Source organism: Antechinus flavipes, chromosome 4 (genome assembly GCF_016432865.1).
Source record: "Antechinus flavipes isolate AdamAnt ecotype Samford, QLD, Australia chromosome 4, AdamAnt_v2, whole genome shotgun sequence".
In the NCBI taxonomy this organism is placed as follows: domain Eukaryota; kingdom Metazoa; phylum Chordata; class Mammalia; order Dasyuromorphia; family Dasyuridae; genus Antechinus; species Antechinus flavipes.
In genome coordinates this window covers 343,607,409-343,622,601 of record NC_067401.1, presented here as the reverse complement: position 1 = coordinate 343,622,601, position 15,193 = coordinate 343,607,409, and the positions used below count along the sequence as shown (strand labels likewise).

The 15,193-nt window shown below is 33.2% G+C and overlaps 1 protein-coding gene across 4 annotated transcripts in view; it reads left to right on the top strand.

Moving 5' to 3' along the window:
• Positions 1 to 15,193, top strand: part of IPCEF1 (interaction protein for cytohesin exchange factors 1) — a 120,195-nt gene that overhangs the window by 70,352 nt on the left and 34,650 nt on the right. For all 4 annotated transcript variants that reach the window (XR_007953656.1, XM_051997976.1, XM_051997977.1 and 1 more), the window contains 2 exons: positions 3,664 to 3,722; positions 4,824 to 4,912. Coding sequence is in view for 3 of the 4 variants with exons in the window: in XM_051997976.1 (XP_051853936.1) it covers positions 3,664 to 3,722; positions 4,824 to 4,912 (148 nt within the window). In the remaining variant the exon portion in view is untranslated. The remainder of the gene's footprint in view (positions 1 to 3,663; positions 3,723 to 4,823; positions 4,913 to 15,193) is intronic.

The window sequence follows — 15,193 nt, the reverse complement described above, 5'->3', positions numbered from 1 at the left end:
GAGCAATTCTCATGTGTGAATAAAGGCACATTTAGATTTGAGTCATTGTAAAAATACCAGTTCAAAGTCAGGTTCATATATTGATTTACACCTGCTGTAAGTGGGGGACTAATCTTGCTGAATCTTGTGTGACTTTTTTACAGATATTGTTGAGATAGCAAAGAGAACCAAAAACCAAAACCAAAACCAAAAATTCTGACAATATAAGCTGCCACATAAAGACAACCAAATATTAGAACCATTTTATAAACTTATTTTCATTGTCATATCAAAATAATTCTAGTTTATATTTATTTATAGAAATCAGAAAGATAGCACTGAAGGTTTGTGTATCTGCATGTATCTTCTCACTCTGAGGAACCTGATAAGACATTAAAAAATTTTTTTTAGGAAGGCTATAATAGAATAAAGCTGCCTGAGATCGCAGGTCTACCCCATTCATATAGAATTATATGATCCTCTTATACCTTTCCTACTATTATCTGTGATATTTAATAAATGATTCAGTGATAATTTTGAGACTAAAGAGATTCTAGCTCACTTTTCTACTGCTCTCATTTTTAAGCAGTTGATAAAGCCTTCACTAAAGTTGTCCTCCAGGGTCTCATCAGAGTATACAGCATCAGGATGCAGATGATATTGGTTTCTTATGGAGTAGGCAAATGAAGCTTACATTTAGAGGATACCACAAAGCCCCAAGGTTTTAGTAACTTGGCTTTAGTAAATGGCAGTAGTGTTATCTGACACCTATCTTAGCTAAGCATTGAGAAACTCATCACTAGACTTTCCATGATGGGGTAATGAATCTTTTTATTATTTTTCATTCGTCCTCACACTGTTAGCAAGGTTTACCAGGTCACAGAGGATTTGTGATTGTAACAGTGGAGGTGATAACTGTATTGACCAAGACAGTGCTTTTTCAAAGCATTCATGTAGAAGAAATAATGTAAATATTTTTCAGAATCAGAACAAATAGGCTTAACAAGAAAGAGAGACCACTTTTAGAAGTCGTTTCCATTTTTAGAGCTTTGTTTCCATGGGTAACAGCTTTGTTTGAATAGCTACATATCTATCCTAGAGGCCAGAGGGAAAAATACTTAAGGTTAATAGAAACCCCTTGTGTTTTGCAGTTATCCTCAATTTAAAACTACATGGGGAAGTAATTGAAATGGGAAGAATCAGTTTCTAAACTCTGTCTGGGGGTAGAAGCAGGCTTTTCTGCCAGCATTTGAATTAAGAAGGCTTAGATTTTGTGCATTGAAGTCACAACACCCATGCTATGCTAGCATACACATTCACATCAAAGGAATGTACAACAAACACCCAGGAAACATCTGTCATCTTCCCTCTCCATAACCATGTCCTTTTGTGCAACAGTCCATTTAATCACAAATGGATGCTTTCTTATAGTCTTAATATCTTAGAAAATTCTTGATGAAGGGAATGGATCTAAGTCAGTGAGTTCTAGAAACTCAATAGTCGAATAAAAGATCCTAATCAAATACCTATTTCAAATCAGTTATTTTTCTGTTTACATTGGTGATTGAGGCTGCAATCTACCTTCTCTCCATACATGATGGATAGGGGGAAGATGCTACAGCAGATAGAATACCAGACCTGCACTGAGAAAGACTTGAGTTCAAATTCAGTCTCTGATATTTAGCTATGTGATCTTGGACAAGTCACTTAATTTTGTCTCAATTTCCTCATCTGCAAAATAAACTGGAGAAGAAAATATCAAACCAGGCCAGTATTTTTGCCCCTCCCCGCCAAAAAAAAAAAAAAAAACAAAACCCTGAAGGGGTCATGATGAATTGGACACAACTGAAAATAACTGAACAAAAATAACAATGGTTATGGACTAATAGATGTAAGATTTTTAGGGCTTTTTTTTCCATTGAAGCACTGATAAATTATCTTTTTCTATCTTATGAACTGGCTTTACTGTTTCAACTTTTAATTGCTTGATATATGTTGGATGAAATAAAACAAGATCCTTAAAATTATCAGTAAACAGATTTTTGCCATTATGGAGTTTTTAAATAGGTTAATTATATAACCTTATCATTCCTGAGTAGAAAATGCTCAGATTCCCATATCACCATATTTTCTCTTAAAACCATTGAAATGATTGTTCTCATTAGAACATAAACTTTGTGCAAGTAAGTATTGTTTCATTTGTTGTATTGTATCTCATAGCTCTTAGTACAGTGTCTGACTCATGGTTAAGTTCTGAAAAAATGCTTGTTGATTGATTGATTGCTGAGATCTGTAGTTCTATGGAAACTACCATAGTTACTTTTACCCTAATGCTAGTATGACTCAAGGTTGGCTAAAAATAAAATGTAGAAAATAGAGCTTATTTGTTATAATATAGAAATTCTTCCTCCTTCCTTCCTTCCCTCTTCCCTTCCCTCCTTTCCTTCCCCTTTTTCCTTCCTCTCTTCTCTCCTTTCTTCTTCTCTTCATTTCTCCCTCCTTCCCTTCCTCCCTCCCTACTTTCTTCCCTTTTTCCCTCCTTCCTTTAATCCCTCCCTCCCTCTCTCCTTTTCTTCTTCCCTCCCTCTCTTCCTTCTTCTCTTCCTCCCTTCGTCCCTCCTTCCTTCCTCTCTCCTTCTTCCCTCCCTCCCTCCCTTTTTGATTTGCCCCAATGTAATCTGTTGCTGGAATGGTAATAAGCATAATAAGCATAATCCTAATTGAGTCGGACCGTATATAGCATTATTACAAAATCTTGGATTTTAGAGCTCAAAGAAAACTCTGAGATCATATTTTCCCCTTGTTGATTTGAAAACCATGATGTGGTAAAGTTAAATGGCTTTCCCTAAGGCATCATGCAAAGTAATAAGGCCTTAATCTTAATCTAGATTAAAAATAATTTACTTTATTTCTTAGCTGAAATTTTAAAAATGGGGCAATTGAGCAATGTTTCCTCATAGGAACACATCTTTACTTTAAAAAAATGGAACCCAGAATTTTCAAATGCTTGTATTATATTTAACATTTCAAAAATTATTTATTTTATAAATTAAGGAACAGCATAAATTAAATCATAGCCAGATTTTAATAATTAAATGTGGACATATTTTTTTAAAAAAGTACTATGAACATTCTTCCCAAAGAGGATTATCCAGTCATTCAAGGAGATGTAACTAAAATGTAACTTTGGTGATCAACTGAGCTATGTATTTAGAATTTGAAATGACAACATATTTGGAAGGAACACTTTCAAAGGAAGATATATTTGATCTTAGCACACAGAATGCTCTAAAAAACTATGCAACTGAGTTGCTGCACTTAACCAATTGGCTAGTTGTTTATGATCAAGGATGGCCTGAATACAAAAGTTATTAAAAGCTTTAAGGCTTCCATTCTTTAGGATTATATGAAGATTGTGTATCTACCTCAGTCAATCACCAGCCCTTCTGGGAAAAAAATCATTTTGAATTACTTCCTTTTTCTATTTCCATGCAGATATTAGGTAGAAATTGGGATTCACTTTAGTACCAGAACTGAAGTATTCTCCTGCTGCATATATTTGGGGAAGAAGACTTAACATGGGGGTTTGAGGCTGGAGTACCAATTTGGTGTGGGGGTACTGTACTTCTCTATGACCATTAAAGTTTTTCTTAACACATTTGTGCTTTCTATTTTGAATTCTAGGTGGTTAAATAAGCTCGGTTTAGCTGTAATTCGTCTTGCATCCACAGGAAAAGATGAAGGTATGCTTTATTTTAAACCTTGGATGTATGATAGTAGGTGATTAGCTTATGGAAGTAGAATGGGCTGGATGCCGTTGAAAGGAACATATCACATTTGAATTTGAACTTCCCTAAAATTACAGAGAAAGAGAAAGGAAGAGGAAAAACAAAAGGAAAAGGGGAAAGAAGGAGGGAAGAATAGAGATGAAGGAGAAACATGAGAGGAACAGATAGATGAGTATGCCATACTAGTTTGTACCAGCTATAAGTTAGTTGTTATCCTTACTTCACCTACATAGTAGCTCTAAGTTTCATTGGCACTGAAAGCAATTGCCAGTATAAATGTTTTATTTCCCCTCTTCTGTAGTTATGACAACTCAGACTCAGACAGACACCCCTTTTACTGATCTAGTCATGCTCTCAGCCCGACAACATTCCATCCCACAGTTTCCTCTCTGGTATTTTAGCATATGTGCTAGGTGGATATGCTGCTAATTCCTGAAAGAATGGACTAATAAAGGAATGCCAGGATCTGAAATGGTGCTAGTAGGAGGTCTCATCATATGGATTTGTCTAGAGCTTTCATGCTTCAAGATTTGAGTCCCTAGTCCTTTCCAATGAATCACTGATTTTAGTTCTTAACCTGGGATCTGTGAAACTATTACATTTTTCCTAGCTATATTTTCATGTTTGTTATTTTTTTGTAACTCCCAAAGGGATCTAGGACAAAAGAATGTTAAACAACCTTGCACTAGGAGGAACCAAGAACAAAATTTAAACTTTTAAATGAAAAGAGTATAGAATCTTCAACCTCAAAATAGAAAGATTCTTCCTCTTCTTATCCATTTGCTGCAGCTATCTATTCTAACCTGATCTTAAAACTACTTAAAAAAAACCCAGCACAATGAAAGCAACCCACTCACTTTCATTTCTGGCTTTCTTCCTTCAAAGTAGACAAATCCCTAAGTATGCTATTTGGTACAGGAGAAATGAATTTTCTGTGTGTTGACCGTTGCAAGAAAATTAGCCAGAAAAATATCTTAGCTGAAGCTTTATTGTATAAGCAGTGGTGATTTTTTTAAAAAAAGGCAAAGCAATTGAGCCCTTCCATTTTCATTGCAGAATGCTACAGTGAAAGTGAACATGAGGATCCTGAAATAGCTGTGGAGACGCCACCCCCTCCCTATTCTGCTGAGCCTCCATCGCATTTGGTGTGTGTAATAGTAATTAGCCTGCTTGTCATTGCTACAGTGGAATTAACGTCATTCCGCCCTCTTTGTATAATGTATCGATGACTAATAACTTTTAAGTGATGCAATAACTTAATGTGTCTACCAGATGGGCAGGTGTTTATTTAGTAATTTATAACCCTGTGGTCCTCCTGGATGCTGGTTTGCAGTCTTCTCCATGGCAACATACTGATGTGACAAAGTCAGCATCTGTGTGTATAAGTGAATGTCTCAAATATGTCATTATTTTTAAAAAAAAGAGTGCGAAGGGCTCAGACCAGAATATTAAAATTTCCAGGTTACCAATTCAAAACTAACTTGGATTGTTAATGAAGAGGCCTGCTACTGAAAATCTTCTTTTTATCTGGAGCACAATTGCAGCACTTATTAGAAGGGATGATTATAACTGTTTATTTGTGAGACAACAAAGTCTCCAAGTTAGCCTCCAAAGAAGGGACTTGGTGAACATTTTAAAAATAGATTTTTATTGATACCTTTTGTTTTTGCATTGCATATATTGCTAATAAGTTAGTAGGTAAATGTAGCTTTACATAAAAATAGGATATTTTTAGTTGCTCAGCTATACTTATCTGGTAAACCAATTCTTTTCTAACTTGCTCCCAAGGCTCCCACTTATATTACTTGTCTTAAAAAACAAAACTTTATATCAAAACTCATATAGGCTTAGAATCCATCTCCAAATAAACTCATGTGTAATCAATATAAGGGAATGAGAATAGCAAAAACTCTTAAATTTCTTTTTGGATTCATTCTATGCTTTCTCTTAGACTTGGTGAAAATCCTTTTAATCTTTGGGCACATTGTGGACTTCTAGTTGTCATTTACAATGTTGGTGTAATAGAACTTTTCCTTCTTGGATAGCTGTTTTGCAGTTTCTTTAAGAGTTTATCTTCTTTTAGCAATAGTACTTGTAATTTTCATAGTTTCTCATAAGGTGACAGTCCATTGGGTTGTAGATTTAGAACTTAAAAGAACCTTCTAAAAACCATTTCATAAGTGGGAAAACTGAAGCCCAGATGGTTTGTTACTTGTCCAAGTGACTATGTGGTCCAATTGGTAAGGTCCAATTGCTAAGATCAGAAATTTCTGTTTTTTATTAATCAATAAATTTTTATTAAGCATCTCCTATATACCAAGCACTGTACCAAGCTTGGATGATACAAAGAAGAAGCAAAAAAGTTTCTGCCTTCAAAAAACTTATATTCTAATATGGAATACAGAATGTAAAAAAAATAAGTGCACTCATGAAAACTACAAAGAAAGAAGATAACCATAGAGGAAAGGTTCAGGGACTGGGCTTGGGGAGGAAGGATGGACAGTTAAACTTATGCAATAGTCAAACACCAGTGGTTAAATAATGAGGTTCATTAAATTGATTTATAATACAAAGGAATGTTTTTGATAGTAGAAATCATTTCTTAACTAATTTCCCACTGTGCCTAATCTGAGCCTTTTACCCTTTGAAAATCAATGTCTTGTTGAATAGTTCCTCTCTTGAACTCTACCTAACTTTATCCCTAATTTTTCCTTCATAGCTTGTCTTTTATTTTCCATTAGGAATAATCATTCTCTGACTTGCTTTTCTGGGATTGTCTATTTCTTAAATGGCTATTTTGTGCATGTCTATTCTTTAGCTTTGCCCGAGAGTAGAAGGAAGTAACTGGAAAAAAACCCCAACAACTCAGCATCCTTTACTTCCAGGACTATAAAACCTGAGTTTTTCTCTCATTTGAATAATTTGTGATTTTTCTCTGTTATTTCTCCGTTTTTTCCCTTTCCCAATTCCCCCCTTCCTTTTGATTCTTTTCATCTGGTGTCATTTATAGTTTTAACAGTCACTTTGACAAGTTTGCTTAGGAAATAAAGAGGATGCTTTTTAAAATCACAGAATCTCTTTAAAAAATCACACAAAAAAGAGAAACATGTTAACTAAATACTTCTTCACTGTTTGCTGTTCGCTCAACTTTGTGTTTTATCTAATATCATAATAGTTAACACCTTTAAGATTTGCAAAATACTTTACATATGTTACCTCATATGATCTTTACTTCAATTCTAGGTGCTATTATTATGAGGATAATAGTACAGATGGAAAAACTGAGGCTAGGAGAGTAAATTACTTATTCAGAGTCACCCAACTGTTAAGTGTCTGAGGAAATATTCAAATTCAGTCTTCTTGACTCCACATCCAGCACTCAAAGAAGTTTTTTTGATGATGAGTTAATATTCATTTAAATGAATTCACAAAAGAACTGAGGAGATTCTATTCCTACAGTAAGCTAAACATCTGTAGTTTCTCCCTAGTACAAATCTCAACATGAGCAAAAATACCTTCTATGGCTTCTCTTACAAATAGTCATGCATGCAGTTCCATCATTTTCCATCATGTCTGACTCTTCCTGACCCCATTTGTATTTTTCTTGTCAAAAGAACTGGAATGATTTACCCTTTTCTTGTCCAGCTCATTTTACTCAATAGGAAACTGAGGGGAACTCTTGATATAGTCAAATCCACTTTTGAAAAGCTGTTAGCAGATTTTTTTCTTATATGAAGTTGAAATCTGCTCCTCTGCAACTTCTTTCTCTTTTATTCATACTTTAGTGGTAAACCTTAAAAACAAGACAATGAACTATATGACCTCTCACAGGCCTACATTGCTTTGGAATTTTGTTCTCTTTTCTGAGAATTATATTCTGAAAACATTTGGTGGTGTCATTTATTACTAAGAAATTTTATCATAATATTGATAATAACTTAAATTTATATAATTTTACAATTTAGGAAGTAGTTGTGACAAGAGCATGAAAGTTTCATTATTCCCATTTTGAAGATGAGGAAACTGAGGACAAATTAGGGCAGTACTGCAAAAATCCTTGTGCAAACATAACCTGGGTAGAGGAAATTGGGAATGGAAATGGCTGGATAGATACAAGCTACGTTTTCCTTTTCTATCCCTAGTAAATCTGAAGTAATCCAAATATAAAGAAAGAAATATAATTTTTAATTCCATTTCAATGCTCTTTCTAATATGATTTTCCAAATTTGTTTACATTTCCTGTAATATTTTACATGTAGTAGGTACTCAATGAATATTTGTTGTTTCTTTGCTTCATGCAGAAAGTATGGTTGAAAAAACATTTAAAAGTTTGGTGAATTCTCTTACTGCTTTCCATTATTTCCCTTTTACTTATCCAATCCTGAAGATCTTCAATTTGGATATAATATTCTGGGAACTGCTTTACATATTAAGAATTTATTCTTTTTTTTGTCTGGGATAGCTGACCGATTAAAAAATTTATATAAAATGACTGAAGTCATTAAATACACAAAGTTGGGAGGAGAGATTTCTTCCTTTTAAGACAAGGACATATTGATGTGAGATCAACCTATTCATTCTAAGAATCTTGATCAAGTCTTAGAGATTCTGAATCTAGAACCATTTTGTCAAGGGTCACTAGGACCCTGGAAAGGTATCAAATGAAAAAAAAAAACTTGAACAAGTGAAAGAAAAATCTTGGGCTTGGTCATCTATGGCCCCAAATCATTTGAAATGTGTTTATATAAAATACCATCTTCATTAATTAATAATAATCTTTTGAATCATGGAAAAAGTAAATATAAAAGGAAACAGAAGATGTCCTAACAAAGAATCTAAAACTAGTGGGGATGGGGGGCTTAGGTAAGGCAGATAATTTGTATTCTAATCCTGACTCTACTCTTTACTGTTTGATCAAGATAAGCTGTGCAACCTCTTAAGGTCTCAATGTCTTTATCCCCAAAATGAGAAAATTGGATTATGTAATCTTTTTGAGTGATTCAAACATTAATATTTTATGATTCTATGATATTAAATTGGATGCATATTGGATACATGATATATATCTATATATGTCTATCATATCTTTGTATGATATCTCATGTATATAGATATGTATGTGTGTATATGTGTATATATATATATATACACATATATATGTGCACATATATATGTGTATATATATATATATATATATATATATATATTCCAGAAGAAAAACAAACTCTATTGGATATTGAGGGCAATCTGATGAGAGCATAAAAAACAACACGTATATATCAGGGATCATTGTTCACTTATAAAAACACATTTTTTTCTGTATTTTTAAGGAAAATAGAACAGTAATGATTTTATTTATTTATTTATTTATTTATTTATTTTTTTTTAGATTGATAAAATAGGTTTATTATTGGGTAAGCAAGGTTAAAGTATAGGCAAAAGTAGAGATAAGGAGGACACTGGACCAAGGATCCAGTGGACAGAGTGTCCTCACATGGCTACCATGTTTGGAATCTCTGCCGAACAGTAATGATTTTAAATGTGAGAGAGATGCTTTTCTATCTGCTATGGTTACAGTCATTTGAGAGGAAAGAATAATTTGGGAAGGGAGGAAGCTTCCACTGATTGACTCCTGATCCAGAGGGTAATGGCAATACACTTGTCCTCCTGATTAGTCCTCATAGGGCTAATAGTGAGGATTTAAAATAATTTATCTGTTGTCCTTTTTGTTTTATTGAGATCCATGCTTATGCAGAAGAAATTGATTTAACAAACTATGCATTAAAAATTCAATGGATGAAAAATATTTATTGTCTAAACTGTGACATCTAGTCTATTGTGCTAGTGCATCACCCTCTTTATCAGATGGGTGGACACAGTGGACACAGATGGATAACACAGAGGGAACAACACTCTCTCTATAGAATACAAATTGTGGGTGACCCAAAGGGTAATGGAGAAAGAGTAAATAGTGTACAAAAGAGGTGCCAAATTCATGGCTCCTCCTGAGAGCCACCAAACCAGATTAAAATGTAATTGGGGAATACTCAATAAAATTAGAAGAAATACATGATAACATAGGGTCAACAAATAGTTTTCAACTTCGATGAATGATCTTTAAGGTTCTTATGTATAGTTTAATGGCCCTATTTCTATTTGAGTTTGTCACTACTGGTGATGTTTTATATATTAGATGTGGTAAAAAAAAAAAAAAAAAGGTATCACCTAGGAAAGGGAACATATGATTAGGAAAAAAAAAAAACCGGTGAAACAGAGAGAGATGGGGAAAAGGAAGTTGAAGAATAGAGAAAGGAGAGAGAAGAGGAAGGAAGAAGATAATGAGGGTAAGAAAAAAAAACAGATTGCATTGGTGCCCTTAACATGTTAAGAAAAATCTAGAAGAAAGGCTTCCAGATCATTGAGATTTCTTCTGGGGATATATGGGAGAACATAGATAAGAATTACACAAAATATGAAAAAGTTAGAAAGGATATGAGGCTAGGAATGGGGATATGAACCTGTAATCCATGCTAATGGGGAAGCTGTTGGGGCTGGTGGATTACTTGAACCTAGAAATTCTTACTTGAAGTAGGGATAAAGTTGATGAAGTGTTGGTACTATGTTTGACACCAACATGGTAGTCCTTGAGTAGAGTGGGATCACTAGGCTGCCTGTAAAGAGGCTGGGGAAAAATGGAGCAGTTAAAGCTTCTGGGCTAATCAATATTGAGCTTGGACACATGTGTGCCTACTGTAATTGTAGTCAAGGCAAGATAAGAATAATCTCTTCAAACATGCAGACATGCATCCCCTCCTAACCCAAACACAGAAAAACAAAATCAAGCAAGCTACAAAAGATGTTATATCATACGAATGACAACTAAGATTCATGGAATTACTATAGTACTAATTTAAAGGCTCAAAATATAATATTTTAAGCTTGAAATAATTGCTTATCATTCCATTGAGATGAACAATTTCTGCTACATTTTCATACCAACTATCACATTCATCCTCTCAACAAACCTGTAGGACAGGTATTAACAAGTATTATGACAACCTCTGATGCAAATGATGCAAAAACATTAGATGATTTCAGTCACAGTACTTCAAGGCATGCCCAAGACATCAGTGAATTAATCATAGTAGTAGCATCTACTTTGTAGAAAGAACCTTGTTTGAGACATCCTTGGCAGATTATAATAGTTATGAAGCTTCCAAGGAAATTTTTGGATTAATTAGATAAATGTTGAACAGTTTTGTTTTGCTTTTTCAAAAGAACACCATCTTCCATCTTTGATATTTCCTAGCCAGATTTTGTTTTCATTTTCTCCTGTTTCTGAATAACACACATGGAAAACATTGGGTTGAAATAATATTGTATTTTGTTTGAACAAATGAAATTTATAAAATGTAGTTAGCCCTGAGCCAGGGAACTAAACTAGTCAGAATGTGGCTCAGTCTCTTGTAGGTCAGTTATCATTTTAGCAGAGATACAGAGGCTAATGTGACCAGGGAAAGAAAGCAAAAAGGGGCTCTTTCTCCAAGAACTTTTTCCTGAAAAATTTTAAATTATTAATATTGTTTGAATGGAAAGTATGAATAAAATGCTTATGGTAAGGGGCTTGTATCTTCCTCCTGTATCTCTTATTCCCCTCAAATAATTAAAATATCTTATGTAACTGAAATTTAAAAGTAAAATCCTTTTTGGTGCTTGACATTATCTTTTCTCCATTCACTCATGCCTTTTTTATTCACTAATGTCTTAAGTTATTTGCATGTGGCAGTAAAAATAAAAATTCAGTCTTAGAATATTTACATATGCTAGATAAATGTTACAGATTTTAATCAATAAACCAACAAATGTTTGTATTTAAATGACTTATGTCATCAATAAAGGTTTTATTAAGATTATCTTGCTTTGTGTTTAGTTAGTGCTACCGGATTCCATCAAAACTAAAGATGTGATTGGTTCTTCTTGTGAATATGGAGATTTGTGATACAAATAAAAAAAGTGGTCTTTTTTGACAAATAAGTTTTAGTTGATTTTGCACTTTAACTTGTTATTTGTTTTTGAAAAGTTGAATAGTTGTATATTAACTGGATTAATTTAAAAGAGTCAGTTCTGATTTAACATGCTATCCCGAATATGTGGACAGGCTACCCCAAATTTTTGTTGTGAATAGCAACCACAGCTAATAATTATGTGAGAAAACAAAACAATATTACCTTATTTTAAAGTCACTTTCATCAAATAGTGATTCAAGAATCCCAAGATTGATTTTTTTTTTTACTAAGCTGCCATTTCTGAAACCTAAATGTGTGGTCCAAAGGATCACAGGTAATATGTAGATATAAAGTCCAGATATGTGCTTTTATCACTATAGCTACTAGTGTGGAAACTCCTTCTACTGATGCAGTTCAGCAGTTCATAATTTCTAGTCTTTCTAGAACTGCCTGAGACATTGAGAGGTTTTGATGTGTCTATGGCTATATAGTGGTGGATATATGAATGAATTTATAAGCATATGTATTATATGTACATATTTTTCATGAAAATAGATTTTTTAAAAAGTTCAAATACTCCTTGTTATTTTGCAACTTTTTAAATAGACTTAAAAATTCCAGGCATAGAAATTTTATGTTGGTTATTAATGTTTATATCAATATGTTTGAAACAAATGTTTCAAAAGTATATTAAATGTTATCTAATCTCATCAGAGCTTTTATGGACCTTTATGGTTTGTTCATTCAGTAGCAAATTCTCAATGGTATTTCCCCGAATCTATTGCTCTCAGTCCTCTAACTCTATTCTCTCTATTCCTGTACCTCTTACTTTCAAGCAGTTAGTCTTATTTCTTATTTTATTGATAAACAAAAACAAAACCCCATAAAAACAACAACAAAAAAACTCCCCAAACTATCTAGTATGAAATCCATTTCCCTTATTAGTGCCTTAAATTTTTTCTAAATTTTCACCGTTTTCCCTCTTATTTCACATTTTCTCATTTTAGAATATTTTAGAATAAGAAATGTTTTAATCCTTCTCAAGAATATTCTGCTCTATCTTTACTTTTAATTCCATTCCTTATAATCTCATTCAGGGCTTTTTCCATTAATCATATTCTCTCCTTTACATCTTTACTCTTTCCCATTAAATGGTTTCTTTCTGCTTGCAAAGATTCTCAGTACTCTTCAATCAGCAAAAAAAACAAAACAAAAACAAAAACAAAACAAAACAAAACAAAACAAAACAAAAAGAACTTTGCTTTTCATTTTTGCTCCTCCTCATTTAATAGTCCTGTATCTTTTTTTCCTTTGCCAGTCATATTTTTTGAAAGAATAGCCTATGTTCAGTGCTTTTATTTTCTTAACACCCACTTCTTTGCATCTCACAAATGAAATATTACCCACCTTCACTATACAGACACTTTTTTCATAGTCTTCTCTTTCTCCTTGTCTTCTCTATGTTGTTTGATACTGTTCAACACTTCCTTTGAAACCATTCATGCCTTGTCTTTCATGCTAGTGCATTATCTAGTTCTATTTCCATCTCATTTTCTGGCTACCACATTTTGTATCTTTTGATGTATCCTCCTCTTTATCTCTAAACTCCCTTGTTTTATCCTCAGTGTTCTTTTCTCGGGTATATCTCATTCTTATCTCATCCATTTAGTATCATAAACTCTCAAGTTAGAAGGGACTTTAGAGGCCAGCCAGTCCAACCCACGGGCAACAAAAATCACCTGTACCCCATATCTGATAAAGTATCACTATGCCAGAAAAGGCAAAGTTTTGATTTGAAGAATTCCAGAAAAGGGAAATCTTCTACATTGTGAAATAATCCATTTTATGTTTGGTTAACTCTAATCCTTAGGAAGTTTTTCTTTATATCCAGTCTAAATTTTCATCTTGGCCCATATTCCTTATGGTTCCTTCTGGGGCCAAATAGAACAAATCTCTTTTGTCTTCTGAATGACAATTCTTCAAATATGTTAAGATGGTCTTTATCTTCTTCTTAAACTAATTTTGAATCCCCATTATCCCATGTTACCTATCAACACTTAACACATTCCATTTTATGTTTTAGTTATTTGTGAACTTTATGTCCCTCCTTTTATATTAGCAGTTCTTTGTAGACAAGGATTTTATCTTAATCATTTTTATATTCCCTGTAACACAGTATCTTGAATACAATAGGTAATTAGTAGCTATTTTTGAATAAGTAAATGAGTTAATAGATGAATTAAATGTAAAATTCTTTCTGGGTTAGAAATGTACTTTTAATTTAAAAAAAAAAACCCTTTATTTTCTTATGTATAACTGTAGCCAAGTTGTTTTTAGCCTTAGATGTTAACTTGAATTTTACAATATTATTTTAAAATCTGTATCACAGTGCAGATTTTCCTGCATAAAAATGAACTTGGTAACTAAATAATGCATTTTTACATGCCTTATACCTTTTAGCCAAGAGGCTTATAGAATTCAGCACAAAGAATTTAAATGACTTACCCAACATTCTATGGAGAAATAATAGAAAACATAAAAATAAGACCCTAGTCCCCTATTCTCTGATTATATTTCCATAATGTTATAATTGGTCCCTTCAATGAATTCAAGGTGGAGAAATGATGAAATTAATTTTGCGATTGTCACCTAATCTGATGGAACATAGCATTTATCAGATACCTTGAATCTATTCTATCTTTAATTTGAATATAAGTTCTCCATGCTTTAGTCATCTTTTATCTTTGGACAAAGTATGCATGTGACACACATTTAGTAGATGGATAAATGAATGATGATTGTGCCATTAGACAGTTGTAACCATAGTCATCTTTATTTAATCAACAATTTTACACAATGATATCACATTTTCATATAACCATTATATTCATTTTCTCATTTGCTCTTCAACATACCCCTGTTCTTATTAATAGGGCAAGAATTATGGCCTTCATTTTATAGTGAGGGAACTAAGCTCTTGACACAAAAACTTATTTATAGTCAGCTAGCATATGTTAAACACCTAGTATATGCCAGTCACTGTGCTAATTGCTGGGAATTCAAAAAACAAATAAAAAATAAAGTAAAGCAAAAGTAAAGGATAAAAATCAGTCCTGTTCCTCAAGGAGCTCATGGTCCAGTGGATGAGAAAGCATGCAGACAATTATAAAAAGCATATATTGGAGATTGCCTCCTAAGAGTCTCCAGAATTAAGGAAGGCCTTATGTAGGATAGAAGTTTAGGCAAGAACTGAACGAAGCAAGGGAAACTAGAAGGCAGAGGTGAGAAGGGAGAGTGTTTCAGGAATAGTGAATAGCCAATGAAAATGTGGATCAGGAAATGAAATGTTTTGTTCAATGAACAACAAGGATTCCAGCATTTCTAGGTTGCAGAGTATGTGAGGTTAGATTAGGGAATCCT